Source organism: Ochotona princeps, chromosome 11 (genome assembly GCF_030435755.1).
Source record: "Ochotona princeps isolate mOchPri1 chromosome 11, mOchPri1.hap1, whole genome shotgun sequence".
Classification (NCBI taxonomy): Eukaryota; Metazoa; Chordata; class Mammalia; order Lagomorpha; family Ochotonidae; genus Ochotona; species Ochotona princeps.
Window position 1 is genome coordinate 23,846,889 of NC_080842.1, and position 15,940 is coordinate 23,862,828.

Consider the following 15,940-nt stretch of genomic DNA (forward strand, 5'->3'; position numbering starts at 1 on the left):
CTGTTACCCTCATAGATAGGTTTCTATGCTCAGTTACAATAGTAATTTTCTGACCAAATTGTTTCCAACTGGGAATATACATGATTCAGTTCACAGAAAGAAAATGATCTTGATCATCAAAAGGTACTGTTGACCTAATATCTAGCATAAAATTGTTCTGGGGTTTGGGAAGAAGCTGCTTTTCTGACTCCTGAGTGGAGTGGGAAGCATCTTGCAATGAAACTCTTTTGAGTCTAGTGCACTGGCTAAATATCTGTGGCCAGGACCACTGGAAGCGCGTGCACCTGCCTCCCTGCCCGCCCACCTGCGCTCACGCCCAGCCGCCCCGTTACCAGGCAACCGGCTGCCTAGCGGCTGAGCCGGATGTGTGGAGGAGGCAGTTGGGAGAGATCTTGAGCAGCAGACATGAGCCCCGGTAAAGGCAGGAGTGGGGCTGCTCTCGAGGGGTTGCGGTGGGAAGTCGGGGGCTGGTCATCCCTAACAGATCGGGTCTCCCGCGGCCGCCTGCAGTGCAAGCCCGGGCAGCTGCGCCCGGCGCCTCCTGCTCTCGCTTCGCCGCCGCCTCCCCGCTCCGCTGCGTGGCCCGAGCGCGCCCTCCAGTGGCCACCCGGTGTCGCCTGCCGTGTCTCCAAGCCCCGCTTCCCCGCCTGCTGCGGCAGCGGCCAGGCTGCTCCAGGCGGGACCCAGAGCGCCCGGCGCTTCCCTTACAGAAAGGCATCCTGAGGCAGAGGACGAGGTTGACTGTGTTCTCCAGTCGGCAGCGAAGATCCTCAGTTCCTCGGAGGGAATATGGGAAGGAGGTGGCAGTGAACCAGGTAATCCCAGCAGTCCCGAAAGGAGGCGCTGTCGTCATTCCCTTTACAAGTGAGGAAAAGGGTGCAGAGCTTCCTTAAGTCCTCACCCCGCACAGCTAGCAAGGAGCAGAGCTGAGAGGACTTAATCACCCAACTACATTACCACACATTTGTCCTGAATGCCAAAGACTGGTTGGTTTTTCTTTTTTTACATTAGAAGCTGAAGTGGGCTCCTGGATATTGTATGGGGAGGAACATGTTTGCAATCACCACATAACCTCAATGTTCAGAAGAGAAACAATCCCCACCAAAAGCTTGGGTCAGCCCCAGTAGTTACCTCCAAGTGGGCATTTGCGGTCAGAAGGCATGGAGAAACCTTTTCGTTCACAAGAACATGTTCTGTTTTGCTTTGTTAGGAATATGTGTTCTGTGATATAAGTGAGACTTAGGGCTCTGGAGAAAGATGCCAACATGTAAGAAAAAGTTACACTTGTTTCAGGATTAAGTCTTTCTTCCCAGTCCTTACTCATTGCAAGCGTAGGGTCCAACACCAAAAGGCACAGAACGAAGGCTAGATTCGAGTTTCCTAGGACAGCAGGGGTTCCTGCCTGCACCTCAGGGCCGGGGGAGGCCTGACTCTGTGCCCTCCCCGTGTTTCACCAAGTGGTCTGTTCCTAGAACACTACCCAGCAGTCTGTAATCCTGACCTGCATAAGTCATGATCACTTACAAAGAGTTTTAGGATGTTCCTGAGGCCTTTGATTGTATAAGAATACTGAATGGCCCCCAGTGAAGCCAACCCTTGGGCTGATGGGGAAGGCTGAGGGATCTGTTCTGACTGCAGGGTCACCAGCATGCTGGGACTTCCACTCTGCCAGCCACGCCTACACTCCCGTCATGCATGCATACATCTACATCACACATATTTTGGATTGCTGGCTATGTATCAAGTGCTGTTTTAGATGCCAGGACTCCACCATTCCTGTCCATACGAAGCTAGCAGGCCAGCTGGGGACATTGTTCAGGAGCTAGGAACAAATCTTCTGGCTAAGAGTAAGGCGCAGAAGGGGAGGGGAACACATGTTGTATCAGAGGCAAGTGGGGAGTGTGCAGTTTTACATAGACCTCACTCTGCAGGTCACATGGGAAGCAAGCGAGAGGTGAAGAGGAAGCGATGCACATGTCGGGGGGGGAAGCATCCAGGACACGGACAGCCACCCCCCCCACACACACACACGAGCAGACTGTACCACTACTGACCAGGACAGCCACCCCCCCACACACACACACACCAGCAGACTGTACCACTACTGACCAGGACAGCCACCCACCCACACACACACCAGCAGACTGTACCACTACTGACCGGGACAGCAACCCCCCCACACACACACCAGCAGACTGTACCACTACTGACTGGGACAGCCACCCCCCACACACACACCAGCAGACTGTATCACTACTGACCAGGACAGCCACCCCCCCACACACACACACACCAGCAGACTGTACCACTACTGACCAGGACAGCCACCCCCCCACACACACACACACCAGCAGACTGTACCACTACTGACCAGGACAGCCACCCCCCCCCCACACACACACACCAGCAGACTGTACCACTACTGACCAGGACAGCCACCCCCCCACACACACACACCAGCAGACTATCACTACTGACCAGGACAGCCACCCCACACACACACACACACACCAGCAGACTGTACCACTACTGACCGGGACAGCCACCCCACACACACACACCAGCAGACTGTACCACTACTGACCAGGACAGCCACCCCACACACACACACACCAGCAGACTGTACCACTACTGACCAGGACAGCCACCCCCCACACACACACACCAGCAGACTGTACCACTACTGACCGGGACAGCCACCCCCCCACACACACACACACCAGCAGACTGTACCACTACTGACCGGGACAGCCACCCCCCCACACACACACACACCAGCAGACTATCACTACTGACCAGGACAGCCACCCCACACACACACACACACACCAGCAGACTGTACCACTACTGACCGGGACAGCCACCCCACACACACACCAGCAGACTGTACCACTACTGACCAGGACAGCCACCCCACACACACACACACCAGCAGACTGTACCACTACTGACCGGGACAGCCACCCCCCACACACACACACACCAGCAGACTGTACCACTACTGACCAGGACAGCCACCCCCCCACACACACACACACCAGCAGACTATCACTACTGACCAGGACAGCCACCCCACACACACACACACACACCAGCAGACTGTACCACTACTGACCGGGACAGCCACCCCCCCACACACACACACCAGCAGACTGTACCACTACTGACCAGGACAGCCACCCCCCACACACACACACCAGCAGACTGTACCACTACTGACCAGGACAGCCACCCCCCCACACACACACCAGCAGACTGTACCACTACTGACCGGGACAGCCACCCCCCCCACACACACACAACAGCAGACTGTACCACTACTGACCGGGACAGCCACCCCACACACACACACACCAGCAGACTGTACCACTACTGACCAGGACAGCCACCCCCCCACACACACACACCAGCAGACTGTACCACTACTGACCAGGACAGCCACCCCCCCACACACACACACACCAGCAGACTGTACCACTACTGACCAGGACAGCCACCCCCCCACACACACACACCAGCAGACTGTACCACTACTGACTGGGACAGCCACCCCCACACACACACACACCAGCAGACTTTACCACTACTGACCAGGACAGCCACCCCCCACACACACACACACCAGCAGACTGTACCACTACTGACCAGGACACCCCCCACACACACACACACACCAGCAGACTGTACCACTACTGACCAGGACAGCCACCCCCCCCACACACACACCAGCAGACTGTACCACTACTGACCAGGACAGCCACCCCACACACACACACCAGCAGACTGTACCACTACTGACCAGGACACCCCCCCACACACACACACACACCAGCAGACTGTACCACTACTGACCAGGACAGCCACCCCCCCACACACACACACACCAGCAGACTGTACCACTACTGACTGGGACAGCCACCCCCCCACACACACACACCAGCAGACTGTACCACTACTGACCAGGACAGCCACCCCCCACACACACACCAGCAGACTGTACCACTACTGACCAGGACACCCCCCAACACACACACACACACCAGCAGACTGTACCACTACTGACCGGGACAGCCACCCCCCCCCACACACACACACCAGCAGACTGTACCACTACTGACCAGGACAGCCACCCCCCCCACACACACACACACCAGCAGACTGTACCACTACTGACCAGGACAGCCACCCCCCCCCACACACACACACACCAGCAGACTGTACCACTACTGACCGGGACAGCCACCCCCCCACACACACACACACCAGCAGACTGTACCACTACTGACCGGGACAGCCACCCCACACACACACACACACCAGCAGACTGTACCACTACTGACCGGGACAGCCACCCCCCCCACACACACACCAGCAGACTGTACCACTACTGACCAGGACAGCCACCCCCCCACACACACACACCAGCAGACTGTACCACTACTGACCGGGACAGCCACCCCCCACACACACACACCAGCAGACTGTACCACAACTGACCGGGACAGCCACCCCCCACACACACACACCAGCAGACTGTACCACTACTGACCGGGACAGCCACCCCCCCCACACACACACCAGCAGACTGTACCACTACTGACCGGGACAGCCACCCCCCCACACACACACACACCAGCAGACTGTACCACTACTGACCGGGACAGCCACCCCCCCACACACACACACCAGCAGACTGTACCACTACTGACCGGGACAGCCACCCCCCCCACACACACACAACACCAGCAGACTGTACCACTACTGACCGGGACAGCCACCCCGCCCACACACACACCAGCAGACTGTACCACTACTGACCAGGACAGCCACCCCCCCACACACACACCAGCAGACTATCACTACTGACCAGGACAGCCACCCCCACACACACACACACCAGCAGACTGTACCACTACTGACCAGGACAGCCACCCCCCCACACACACACCAACAGACTGTACCACTACTGACCGGGACAGCCACCCCCCCACACACACACACACCAGCAGACTGTACCACTACTGACCAGGACAGCCACCCCCCCACGCACACACACACCAGCAGACTGTACCACTACTGACCGGGACAGCCACCCCCCCACACACACACACACCAGCAGACTGTACCACTACTGACCAGGACAGCCACCCCCCCACACACACACACACCAGCAGACTGTACCACTACTGACCAGGACAGCCACCCCCCCACACACACACACCAGCAGACTGTACCACTACTGACCAGGACAGCCACCCCCACACACACACCAGCAGACTGTACCACTACTGACCAGGACAGCCACCCCCCCCCCACACACACACACCAGCAGACTGTACCACTACTGACCAGGACAGCCACCCCCCCACACACACACACCAGCAGACTGTACCACTACTGACCGGGACAGCCACCCCACACACACACACACCAGCAGACTGTACCACTACTGACCGGGACAGCCACCCCACACACACACACACCAGCAGACTGTACCACTACTGACCGGGACAGCCACACCCCACACACACACACACACACACACCAGCAGACTGTACCACTACTGACCAGGACAGCCACCCCACACACACACACACACACCAGCAGACTGTACCACTACTGACCAGGACAGCCACCCCCCCACACACACACACACCAGCAGACTGTACCACTACTGACCGGGACAGCCACCCCCCCCCACACACACACACCAGCAGACTGTACCACTACTGACCAGGACAGCCACCCCACACACACACACACACCAGCAGACTGTACCACTACTGACCAGGACAGCCACCTCCCACCCCCCACACACACACCAGCAGACTGTACCACTACTGACCGGGACAGCCACCCCACACACACACACCAGCAGACTGTACCACTACTGATCAGGACAGCCACCCCACACACACACACCAGCAGACTGTACCACTACTGACCAGGACAGCCACCCCCCACCCCACACACACACACCAGCAGACTGTACCACTACTGACCAGGACAGCCACCCCCCCACACACACACACCAGCAGACTGTACCACTACTGACCGGGACAGCCACCCCACACACACACACACACACCAGCAGACTGTACCACTACTGACCAGGACAGCCACCCCACACACACACACACACCAGCAGACTGTATCACTACTGACCAGGACAGCCACACACCCCCCCACACACACACACACCAACAGACTTATCACTACTGACCAGGACAGCCACCTCCCCCCCCACACACACACACACCAGCAGAATGTGCCACACCTCACAAGGATTTATGAACCAGGAACTCCTAGGAGTGAACTTTATAGCAATCTCAGTACATGAAACAATCTTCACACAGTATCTGATACCCTGTACAGAATCGTCCCACATTGGATTTGTTCTTCTTGGCCTGTTAGCTGTTGGCTGTGTCCCTAATGCCATCTGGATATGACTCCAATTATCTTCACCTTAATTATCTCACAAGTCATTCCATTAGTAACTACCTTTTTTTCTGCTTTTGATAGTTAAGTATGAAAGAGCTAAGAAATTTAAGTGGGATACAATAGGAAGATTTTTCTTACATTCCGGATAGACTTCAAGTCAGCTAAGGGCTGGGACTGTCTCCTCCACTTGGTCTGTGTGCCTTGCAATGTCGAACATGTAGCAGAGAGAGATGTGTCAGGTCTCCTGCAACCCTCTGTTAACTTCCCTCCATGTAATTCCATGTGGCTCTTTAAATATTGCTGGATTTTAAAATTGCCATTCCTTTGGGGATAAGTCATAGCCAATGTTTTTGAAACTCATCCCAAAAAGTTATTTTAATCTTCTTTAAAACTAAATGAACCCAACTCCCTGCCTACTCTCTGGATGCACTGATTAATCTGGATTGCTAGAGAGAGACTCACTTTTGAGTCATCCGACTCTCCAAGGAGTACTGAGTGCTGTTGGGAAAACTTGTCTCCCCAGCAGATTTCTAGTCCAGTGCTCCCCAACTTAACCACTTCACTCCAACACCTCTTCTTCACTACCCCCTAACTCATACCATGATTTCATGCTAAAGGAAAAGAGTAGACACTACCAGAACAAAACTCCCTCACTCTCTACCTTCACATTTTCAAAGTCATGTTTTCAGTGGAAGAACTGTCCCCGCGTAACAGGTCAGCTCCCCCAGATCTCACCTCCTCTGGAATGCCCAAGGACTCAACTCTCAGCAGTCAGTCTCCCTCATTCTCCAGAATTCATCAGTCTGGCCCTCCCTTTCCAATTCCTTTATCTCACTCTCTGGTGCCAGCATGTGAGAGTCTTCATGGGTAAAACAAAACAAAATCCTGGCTCTCACATCTTCTCCCACGTGCACCCCACTCCTGTGTGTACGTTGGTCCCTTCCTCGGTAAAACTAGAAGGAGAGGGCTAGTCTCCAAGGCCCAGTATTCCCATTCCAGTATCTTTAGCCACTTCCGTGGGGCTTCTGTGCTGGTAACTCAGCCAGCTCTACCCTTCTCTGGCCAGCAGTGACATCTGTAATCATGGTAAATTGCTCACTGTCACTCCTATAAATCCCAGACTGCTACATCCATTGGACTTTTTGGCATCTCTCCTTCAAGATCTAACAAACATGCTTAACATCTAAAAGTAGTCTTTCTCCTAAAATATGTTCCTATCCCATGATTTTCCACTATAATAAGTGACATCATTCATCCACCTGCTCTCATTAAAACCAAGGAGTCATCCTCAATTCCTCTCTTAAGGTCCCTTCTACCTTCTGGTAGCACATTCAGCTTTATCTCCAAAATATATTCTGAATTCACCTACTTTTCTCCATCTCCTCACGTAATACTTCAAAATATCTTCATTTTTCACTTGGATTGTGATAATCTCGTAACTGGCTCCCGTATAATCTATTATCATGTAACTTGTGAACATTTTGTATCATATTAAATCATTCCCAGGGTTGAAACTCTCCAAAATTTCCCATTTCACTCAAAATCCAAACCCCTATCCTTGACCTGAGAAGCCATTCATGACATACCCAGTGTTTTCCCACGCCCTATTTCTTGATCCCTGAGCTGCAGCCATGCTGGCTTACCTTCTGTTCCACAAATAGGAACATGTTCTGCTTCAGGACCTGACCAGTTCCTCTACTCAGAACCTTCCCAACAGAGTCCCAGGTGGGATCAATGTCCCTCCCATCCTCTCACTAAAGGTGGCATTCTTTAGTTGTCGCTGAGCCAGTGCTGGCCTCTCAGTGCCAAGGGCAGATGGCAAGGGGGAGTGCCTAGACTTGGAAACTGGCTTCCCTAATGTGTGGCAAGCTACCAAGCCAAGGAGAGAATCTGCAAACCTCTTTTAAAACCCTCTGTAGGAGCAGAAATTGTCAGCCAAGGTAAGCATTCAATTCCATCTCTTATTCCATTCAGGACACTAAATACTTATGGAATATTCTACTATAAAATATACAAAGCAAGCAGGTAGCCTAACATTGGACACAACAGGATGTTGTGAAATTCACCAATGTGTTACTCTAAAGTTGTGGCAGATTTATAATCTGTCTCCTAGGAAGGTGGCAAGCCTATGACACCCAGGCTATTACCAAGAAAACCAAGCACTTCTGCTCACTGAGTCTTGGAATCAGAGTCACCATGGAAAACGTAATACAGTGAAACGCTGGGTGATGTACCACCTTAGTCACAAGGCAAGGAGACATATCAAGATCAGCTCCAGCAGTGGGCCAGCTCCCCCAGGACCAGCAAGTCCCCTCTGGCAGCCTACACAGGGCAGCTTGCCAGCCAACACGCCTGGGTGCTGAAGCAGAAAGATCCTGTTCTTGTGTCTTCAGGAGACAGAGATAGCAGAAAGTTGCCCAGGCACCATTGACACACATATTTACACAGAGCAAATGAGTACATTCAGTGATCAGTAAGTCCAGGGCAGGCTGCAAGCACCTCTCTGTGAATAAGAAGGTGTTTCTAGACCATGCTCCATTCTTACATGGTCAAGAAAGAGGAGGGAAAGCCATATGCATGTGACTGCCTTTCCCAACAGCAGGAACATACAGACTTTGAAAGAGCCAGGCAATAAGATGCTGGACTCTATGTTTGGTATATGCTTGCAATGGGGGAATCTCAACTGAACTTGAGCTGTGGTTATGCAACAAGGTGGAGGAATCCACCATGGTGGGAGGGTTTGGGGAGGGGTGGGAGAACCCAAGTATCTATGTAACTGTGTCACATAATACAATGTAATTAATGAAGTTAAATAATAAATAATTAAAAAAAAAGAAAGAAAAAAAGAAAGAGCAAGGACAAAGTCACGTTCTATTCATCTTTTTTGAAGGAAAAAGATACAGAGAGAGAGAGAGAGAGAGAGAGAATGTAGCCTATACACCAGAAACAGGGAAAAACTGAATTTCTAAAAGTTCCAAGTTTGGAATTATAAGCTAGTTGTTCATTATAAAAGTAAAAACATTACTATAATCCTCACATAGGTATTTCAACTAAAAATAATAAACATGTGGCTACCAAGGTGTGTATGTCACATATTCCCATTATCTTTTGGTCTAAAAGATACTGCTCTTAAAGCTGTCAAAAAGTAAAATTTTAAGAATTAAAATTACAGCATTATCCAATTTTGCTTTTTAGTATATGGCTGCATATCAGAATCACAAAATCAAATCCAACCGCAATCAGCACTGAAAGTAGGTATTTTTCACTATTTAAACCCTAAAATCCTTTGTAAGGACTGAGTTTATTTTTCAGAATAAATATGTCTTAAATGTATATGAGTTCTTCCACTTCATCCCTCACACTTGTGATAAAAGTGCATTGGAAAGCTTACAAAACAAGAGTGTAAGTCATTTGACTCTCCTGTGATCTTTTTTGGTAAGAGGCAACTTTGGGAAACATAAAATCTCTTTCTCTCGCTTTCTCTTTCTCTGCCCTCTACCTAGTTCAATCAAATGTCCAGCTACCTAAATTTGTTCAATGTCATACTTGGTTTGTCCTAGGTCCTTCAGCATCAGTTGGAATCATTTCAGGCTCTGCGAATGCAGACTTTGCAGAATGTCAGTATGGTATGTTTCTTCTAATTTTTAAAAGGATTGATTTATTTATTTGAAAGGCAGAGTAACAGAGAATCCCCCATCTGCTGGTTCACTTCTCAAATACACAAAATGGCCAGAGTTGGACCAGTATGAAACTAGTAGACAGGAACCCTATCCAGGTCTCCCACATGTGTGACAGGTGCCCAAGCCCTTTAGCCATCTTTCATTGTCTTCCCAGGCACCTTAGCAGGGACTGGATCAGGAGTGAACCAGCCAGGGTTGGAACTAGCTCTCCTATGGAATACTGTTTTCATAAGCAGCAGTTTAACCCATGGTGCCACAATGCCAGCCCCTTCTAATTTGTAAGTAGGGAATAATCAAATTTAATGAAGTATCATCTCTTCATTGAAGCTGATTATCATTAGCTGATTAATGCATTAACAGGAATTAAACATTTAATAAATGTCATAATATGTTCCAGGCAAAAGTTATTCTTCGCTTCAGTTATACTTATGTTTGGATAAAAGAAAGCGCTGATTTTTTTTTTTAAATACACACGTAAAGTGCTATCTATATACAGGCTACAAATGGAGAGACTCTCATTATAAGTCACATAAAATCTAACTCAAACTGACTTAGGGGAGAAACACATGTTAGTAGGTCATGTGGAAGTTCTAGAGAGACCTCACCTCAGGATGACTTCACCATGTCATCAGAACAAGCCTCAAGCCCTGTCTTGGCTTTGCTGTCCAGGGAGCGAGGAACCTCAAGCTTTCATCCCTCCATATTCAATTTAGAGTATGAACAGAGCATGGGTTTGCTCTGAATAGTTTGTACTAAGGTTCTTGATCAGATTCAGATTACCCAAGATAATGTCATAAGCAAAACGTGGAACAATACAGAAGGGAGGCAGCTGTCAGCCAGTTAGAGCTGAGTCACATGCCCACCCTTGAACCCAGCAGTGGAATCAGTATCATCAAAGCCACAGGAACATCATCCAGAGGAAATAAGTAGCAGTGCAATTAGAATAGGATGCAACAACACACAATCACTGTCCCAACAGTCTTGTCCTAAAAGTAACATCAGAAAAATAGATATAGAACACATATGCTTTCTGAGGATGCTAGAACAGGTAGCATTCGAAGACCAAAACCAAAGATCACTGACTCAATCAACAATGTAAAATCAAATGTCTAAAATGATTTGAATATAATTCATGAATTTTAAGTCTTTCTAAAAGTACAAATGTATAAAAAGGCATAATTTCATTAAAGATTCCTTAGCAATCTTCATAATATATACTCTCTGCTAGGACTAAACTTCAACATATCTTTCAATTATATCTGAGTATTTATGAACATTAGTGAGCTTATAATTCCAAAATAAAATTCTAACTATTTCAATCCATCTCTTAAAGGTACAATCTGAAATCAGTGAAATACTGAACAAAAGTATCATTGAAGTAGAAAACCCACAGTTTGTCTTGGAAAAAAATCTAGCATTCAGCTCACACCCTGAGAAGGATTTGGTATGTCTTCTACATACACGTCTAATTTCAGAATGTGACTGCAAGCAGTTTATCACCAGTGCTTACAACCTCTTCTTCACAGGCAGAATGGACTGACAGAGGTGAAAGGAAGAAAATCCCTAGCCTGAAGAGCTTGCAAGACGTGCGTCTGCCCCCTCACTTCTCTCGTGTGGCCATTCCTCTTAAGAAAATCTGTGAGGCGGGCCCGGCAGGGCCCGGCGGCGTGGCCTAGCAGCTAAAGTCCTCGCCTTGAACGCGCCAGGATCCCATATGGGCGCTGGTTCTAATCCTGGCAGCTCCACTTCCCATCCAGCTCCCTGCTTGTGGCCTGGGAAAGCAGTCGAGGACGGACCAAAGCTTTGGGACCCTGCACCCGCGTGGGAGACCTGGAAGAGGTTCCTGGTTCTCGGCTTCGGATCGGTGCAGTACCGGCCATTGTGGCTCACTTGGGGAGTGAATCATCAGACAGAAGATCTTCCTCTCTGTCTCTCCTCCTCTCTGTATATCTGACTTTGCAATAAAAATAAATAAATCTTTATAAAAAAGAATCTGTGAGGCACATCTACCTAGTATAGACACCACAAGATGCCCCCAGGAAACTCAAATGCAATTCTGCCAGCTTTTAAATTGTAGTATTTAATTTGAAAGGCAAAGACAGAGAAAGAAAAAGAGAGAGGAAAGATAGAGGCAGATAGAATTTTCCATCTGCTGGTTTACTCCCCAAATTCCAGCAACAGCCAGGCCTGGAACAAGCCAAAGCCAGCAGCTTGAAACCCCATGCACGCATCCCACACGGGTGACAGGGACCCAAGTCTTGACGCAATCACTGGCTTCTTCCTAGCATGTGTGTGAGCAGGAATCTGGATCAGAAGTGGGAACAGGACTTAACAGGCACAGTGATTGGAATGTGGTCATCCTAAAAGGGATCTTAACCACTATGCCAAATGCCTGCCCTTACGGCTGTTTTTAATAGCCTACCTGTCTGCTTGGGATTGGCCTATACCTTGGCTCACTTCCCCAGAACAGGTCCAAACCAGAACTATCCTGTGTCCATGCTAATGATCAGAATTTACATTTCCAGGGTAATTACAGCCTTGAAATCTGAAATCCAGAATGCAAACTCACACTGACAAAGATTAGATTAGAAGTAGAAACACTCATTTTCCTTAAGCTCCCATTTGACCTTTTGCTCCCATCTGTTTAAGGATGCTAAGTTTCTATTTGTTAAACTGAGGGGTTGGCCCATGCACCTCGTCCTGTAAGGAATCAAGTCAAAATCTAACCTAATTGCCAAACAAATGTTGTCAAATTAAGAATATGAATCCTACTTGTTCACATTTCTTGGTTGTTTTTTGTTTGTTTGTTTTGTGTTTTGCTGTAGAAATGGATAAAATGCCTGTTTGGGTTGTATAAATAAATCCCTTATAAAGTATGATATTAATTTCTTGGTCATGTGGCACATGATGGTACATTGTGAAATGTACTATTTTATTGTTACTAGCCTACAGGGAAGCAAGAAGACACTTCTGTGGAAAAAGTTCATCACTTTGAGGATTTCAGAACTCACAATTCAATGGAAGAAAAATTCAGTGGCAACAGTGTTCACAGTCTCTCTCCAAGTGTAAACAGCCCATCTCAGCTGCATCCCGAGGCCACGCAAACTCTGAGAAGCTCAAAGGATAATTCAGCCTCCAGCATAATTGTGAATCCTTCTGAACATTCTGACACGTTGAAGAATTACAACAACCTTCAAAATGTTTTACCTGCTGTGGCTCAAAATGTGAAATATTACGCTGACCCGGGAATTCTGAGTAAATCCACAACTCATGCTGACCCGGGAAGTCTAAGCAAATCCACAATTACTGTGCCTTTTCTCAACAATAGATTTTGTGAAAATCTAGATGATATCTGCAGCTCTATCAAACAAATGAAGGAAGAGCTTCAAAAGTCACACAACAGGGAACTTGCTCTTACAAATGAACTTCAAATATTAAAAACTGATACAAATGTGCAAAGTAGTGGTAACTATAACCTGTCTCCCATACATAAAGAAAGAATTAACTTTATTAAGGAAGAACACATAGGAAGTCATTTAAATGATGACATAAAATCAAAGAGAATTTTAGAATTAGAGGCAGTAGTCAGCAAATTACTACCATTCAGGGAAACAGTATCAAAACTCCACTTGAACTTCTGTAGGAAATGTAAAAAATTATCTAAAAGTGATATCCACAGGGGGAAGAAGAGTGAGAAAAACAAAAAAGAAATTCCCATCAATGGCAAGAACATTACAGATTTAAAATATCATTCCAGGGTTCCGAGGTATACCCTGTCATTCCTCGACCAAATGAAACATGAAGTGGAAGACAAGGAAGTGCAACCATTTGCAGTACAACAGGGACCAATAATAGTTGAAAATGAGAAAACATCCAAAATTAATTCTGTTACACAGCAATGTGTTGCAAAAATCCAATACTTACAGAATTACTTAAAGGAATCTATGCAGATACAGAAAAAAGTAACAGAACTGGAGAAAGAAAATCTAACCCTGAAGACCAAAATTAAACCTCTGGTTTTTACCACCCAATCTCTGATACAAAAAGTTGAAACATATGAAAAGCAAATAAAGAATTTAGTTGAGGAAAACGGTGTTTTTCAGTCCAAGTTAGTTAAAACAGAAGAGGACAACCAAGAATGTCTTAAAGAATTAAAAAAAGTAATTAGTAGATATAACATTCTTCAAGACCAAAACCAAACTCTGGAGGAGAAAAACAGTCAACTTTCTATAGAGAAGCAACAAATGGTAGAAGCACTGGATCAACTCAAAAGCAGGGATCATAAAACTCAAAATGATATGGCCATTGTCAGTAACGAAAATAATCGAATGAGCATAGAGTTGGAAGCAATGAAAACAAACATTCTATTGAAACAAGATGAAAAAGAGATGTTAGAGAAAAAAACATTGCAGCTTCTTAAGGAAAAAAGCTCTCTTGAAAATGAACTGAAAGAAAACAAACTAGAGGTCATACAGCTACAAGAGAAAGAAAGACTGGCAAAAACAGAGAAAGAGACGCTTCTACAAATTCTAGAAACAATTAAAAATGAAAAACTGGATCTTGAAACCACATTAAAAGAATCTACTACTGCTAGAAAAATGATGGAAAGAGAACTTGAGAATATGCAGACTTACCAATCCACTGCAAAAGAGAATTTTCTGCAAGAAATCAAAACCGCAAAATCAGAAGCAAGCATATATAAGAATAGTTTGTCAGAAGTTGGCAAGGAATGCGAAATGTTATCAAAAATGGTCATGGAAATAAAGGCAGATAATCAGATTCTAAAAGAAGAACTAAAGAAACACAGTCAAGAAAATCTAAAATTTGAAAACAGTATTAGTAGGCTTACCGAAGACAAAATACTTTTGGAAAACTATGTGAGAAGCGTCGAAAATGAAAGAGATACCTTGGAATTTGAGAAGCGGAATCTTCAGCGAGAATATATAAGCTTAAGTGATAAAATCTCTGGTAAGCATAATGGCACAGCAAAATCAGTTTACATTTCAAAAAGAGAGAAATTTCATTTTGACAACTACAACACTTATGAAGATACTTCTAGTCTTAGGAATAGGCCTTTAGATCCTGATATGAAAGGTACGTTATGTTATGATGGATTAATAGCCATATGTTTAAGATTTGTTTATCTTAGTATAAACAGGATATATAAGAAGCAAACTTTTAATTAAGCATGACTTAATTTTGTAAAATGCATATCCAATTCATTATAAAGTAGAACCATGTAGTTATTTTGCTTTTTAGTTTGAAATCAGAGTGTTCACATTATTTATTTTATTGTATATGCATAAGGCAAATCTGGCAGGGAGCAGGGGGTTTTATGTTAACTTTTCTCAAGTATGTTAGCATTCCCACCTTTTAAAAAATTCTTCTTTTTTTCCAGGAATTCCAAGTAAACTCTATCCACTGCTTCCATCCAAGATATGTAAATAAACTTCTAAAATCAATGTTTCAAAAATCCTTGTCCAAGTATTTTTTTTTATTCATACAAAATATTTTCTTAAGTTTATTTGTTTTCATCTGCTTGGAAGACAGAATGACAGAGATCATCCCTATGCGGGTTCACCCTCCAGGTGCCACCAGAGCCGTGGCTGGGATGGGCAGGAGCCAGGAGCTGGGGACTCCAGCCGGATTTTCTACACAGGTGGCAAGGGTTCAAGCATTTGAGCCCTCACCCTGTGCCTCCCAGAATGCACGAGGTGAAAGGACTTGAACCAGACACTGAAATACAGATGTCCCAAGCACAATGCCCTCCCCCAAAAACACTTTTAAAGTTGAATTCACATGTGATTAAAATTTGCAAC

The 15,940-nt window shown here is 46.8% G+C and overlaps 1 protein-coding gene across 1 annotated transcript; it reads left to right on the forward strand.

Annotated features, from left to right (window-relative positions):
* Nucleotides 1-305: 305 nt before the first annotated feature.
* On the forward strand, nucleotides 306-15,579 carry CCDC110 (coiled-coil domain containing 110). The gene is made up of 8 exons (XM_058670408.1): nucleotides 306-415; nucleotides 711-815; nucleotides 9,637-9,692; nucleotides 10,002-10,067; nucleotides 11,455-11,565; nucleotides 11,648-11,707; nucleotides 13,067-15,215; nucleotides 15,520-15,579. The coding sequence occupies exons 1-8, from the start codon at nucleotides 406-408 to the stop codon at nucleotides 15,567-15,569; spliced, it is 2,607 nt and encodes an 868-aa protein (XP_058526391.1). The 5' UTR covers nucleotides 306-405; the 3' UTR covers nucleotides 15,570-15,579.
* Nucleotides 15,580-15,940: the final 361 nt, after the last annotated feature.

Bases quoted from the DNA above. Each gene is read 5' to 3' on its own strand.
- CCDC110 (XM_058670408.1), top strand. The intron at 10,068-11,454 runs GTATGTTTCTTC...CATCTCTTAAAG, and splicing joins CTTTGCAGAATGTCAGTATG to GTACAATCTGAAATCAGTGA. The intron at 15,216-15,519 runs GTACGTTATGTT...CTTTTTTTCCAG, and splicing joins TTTAGATCCTGATATGAAAG to GAATTCCAAGTAAACTCTAT.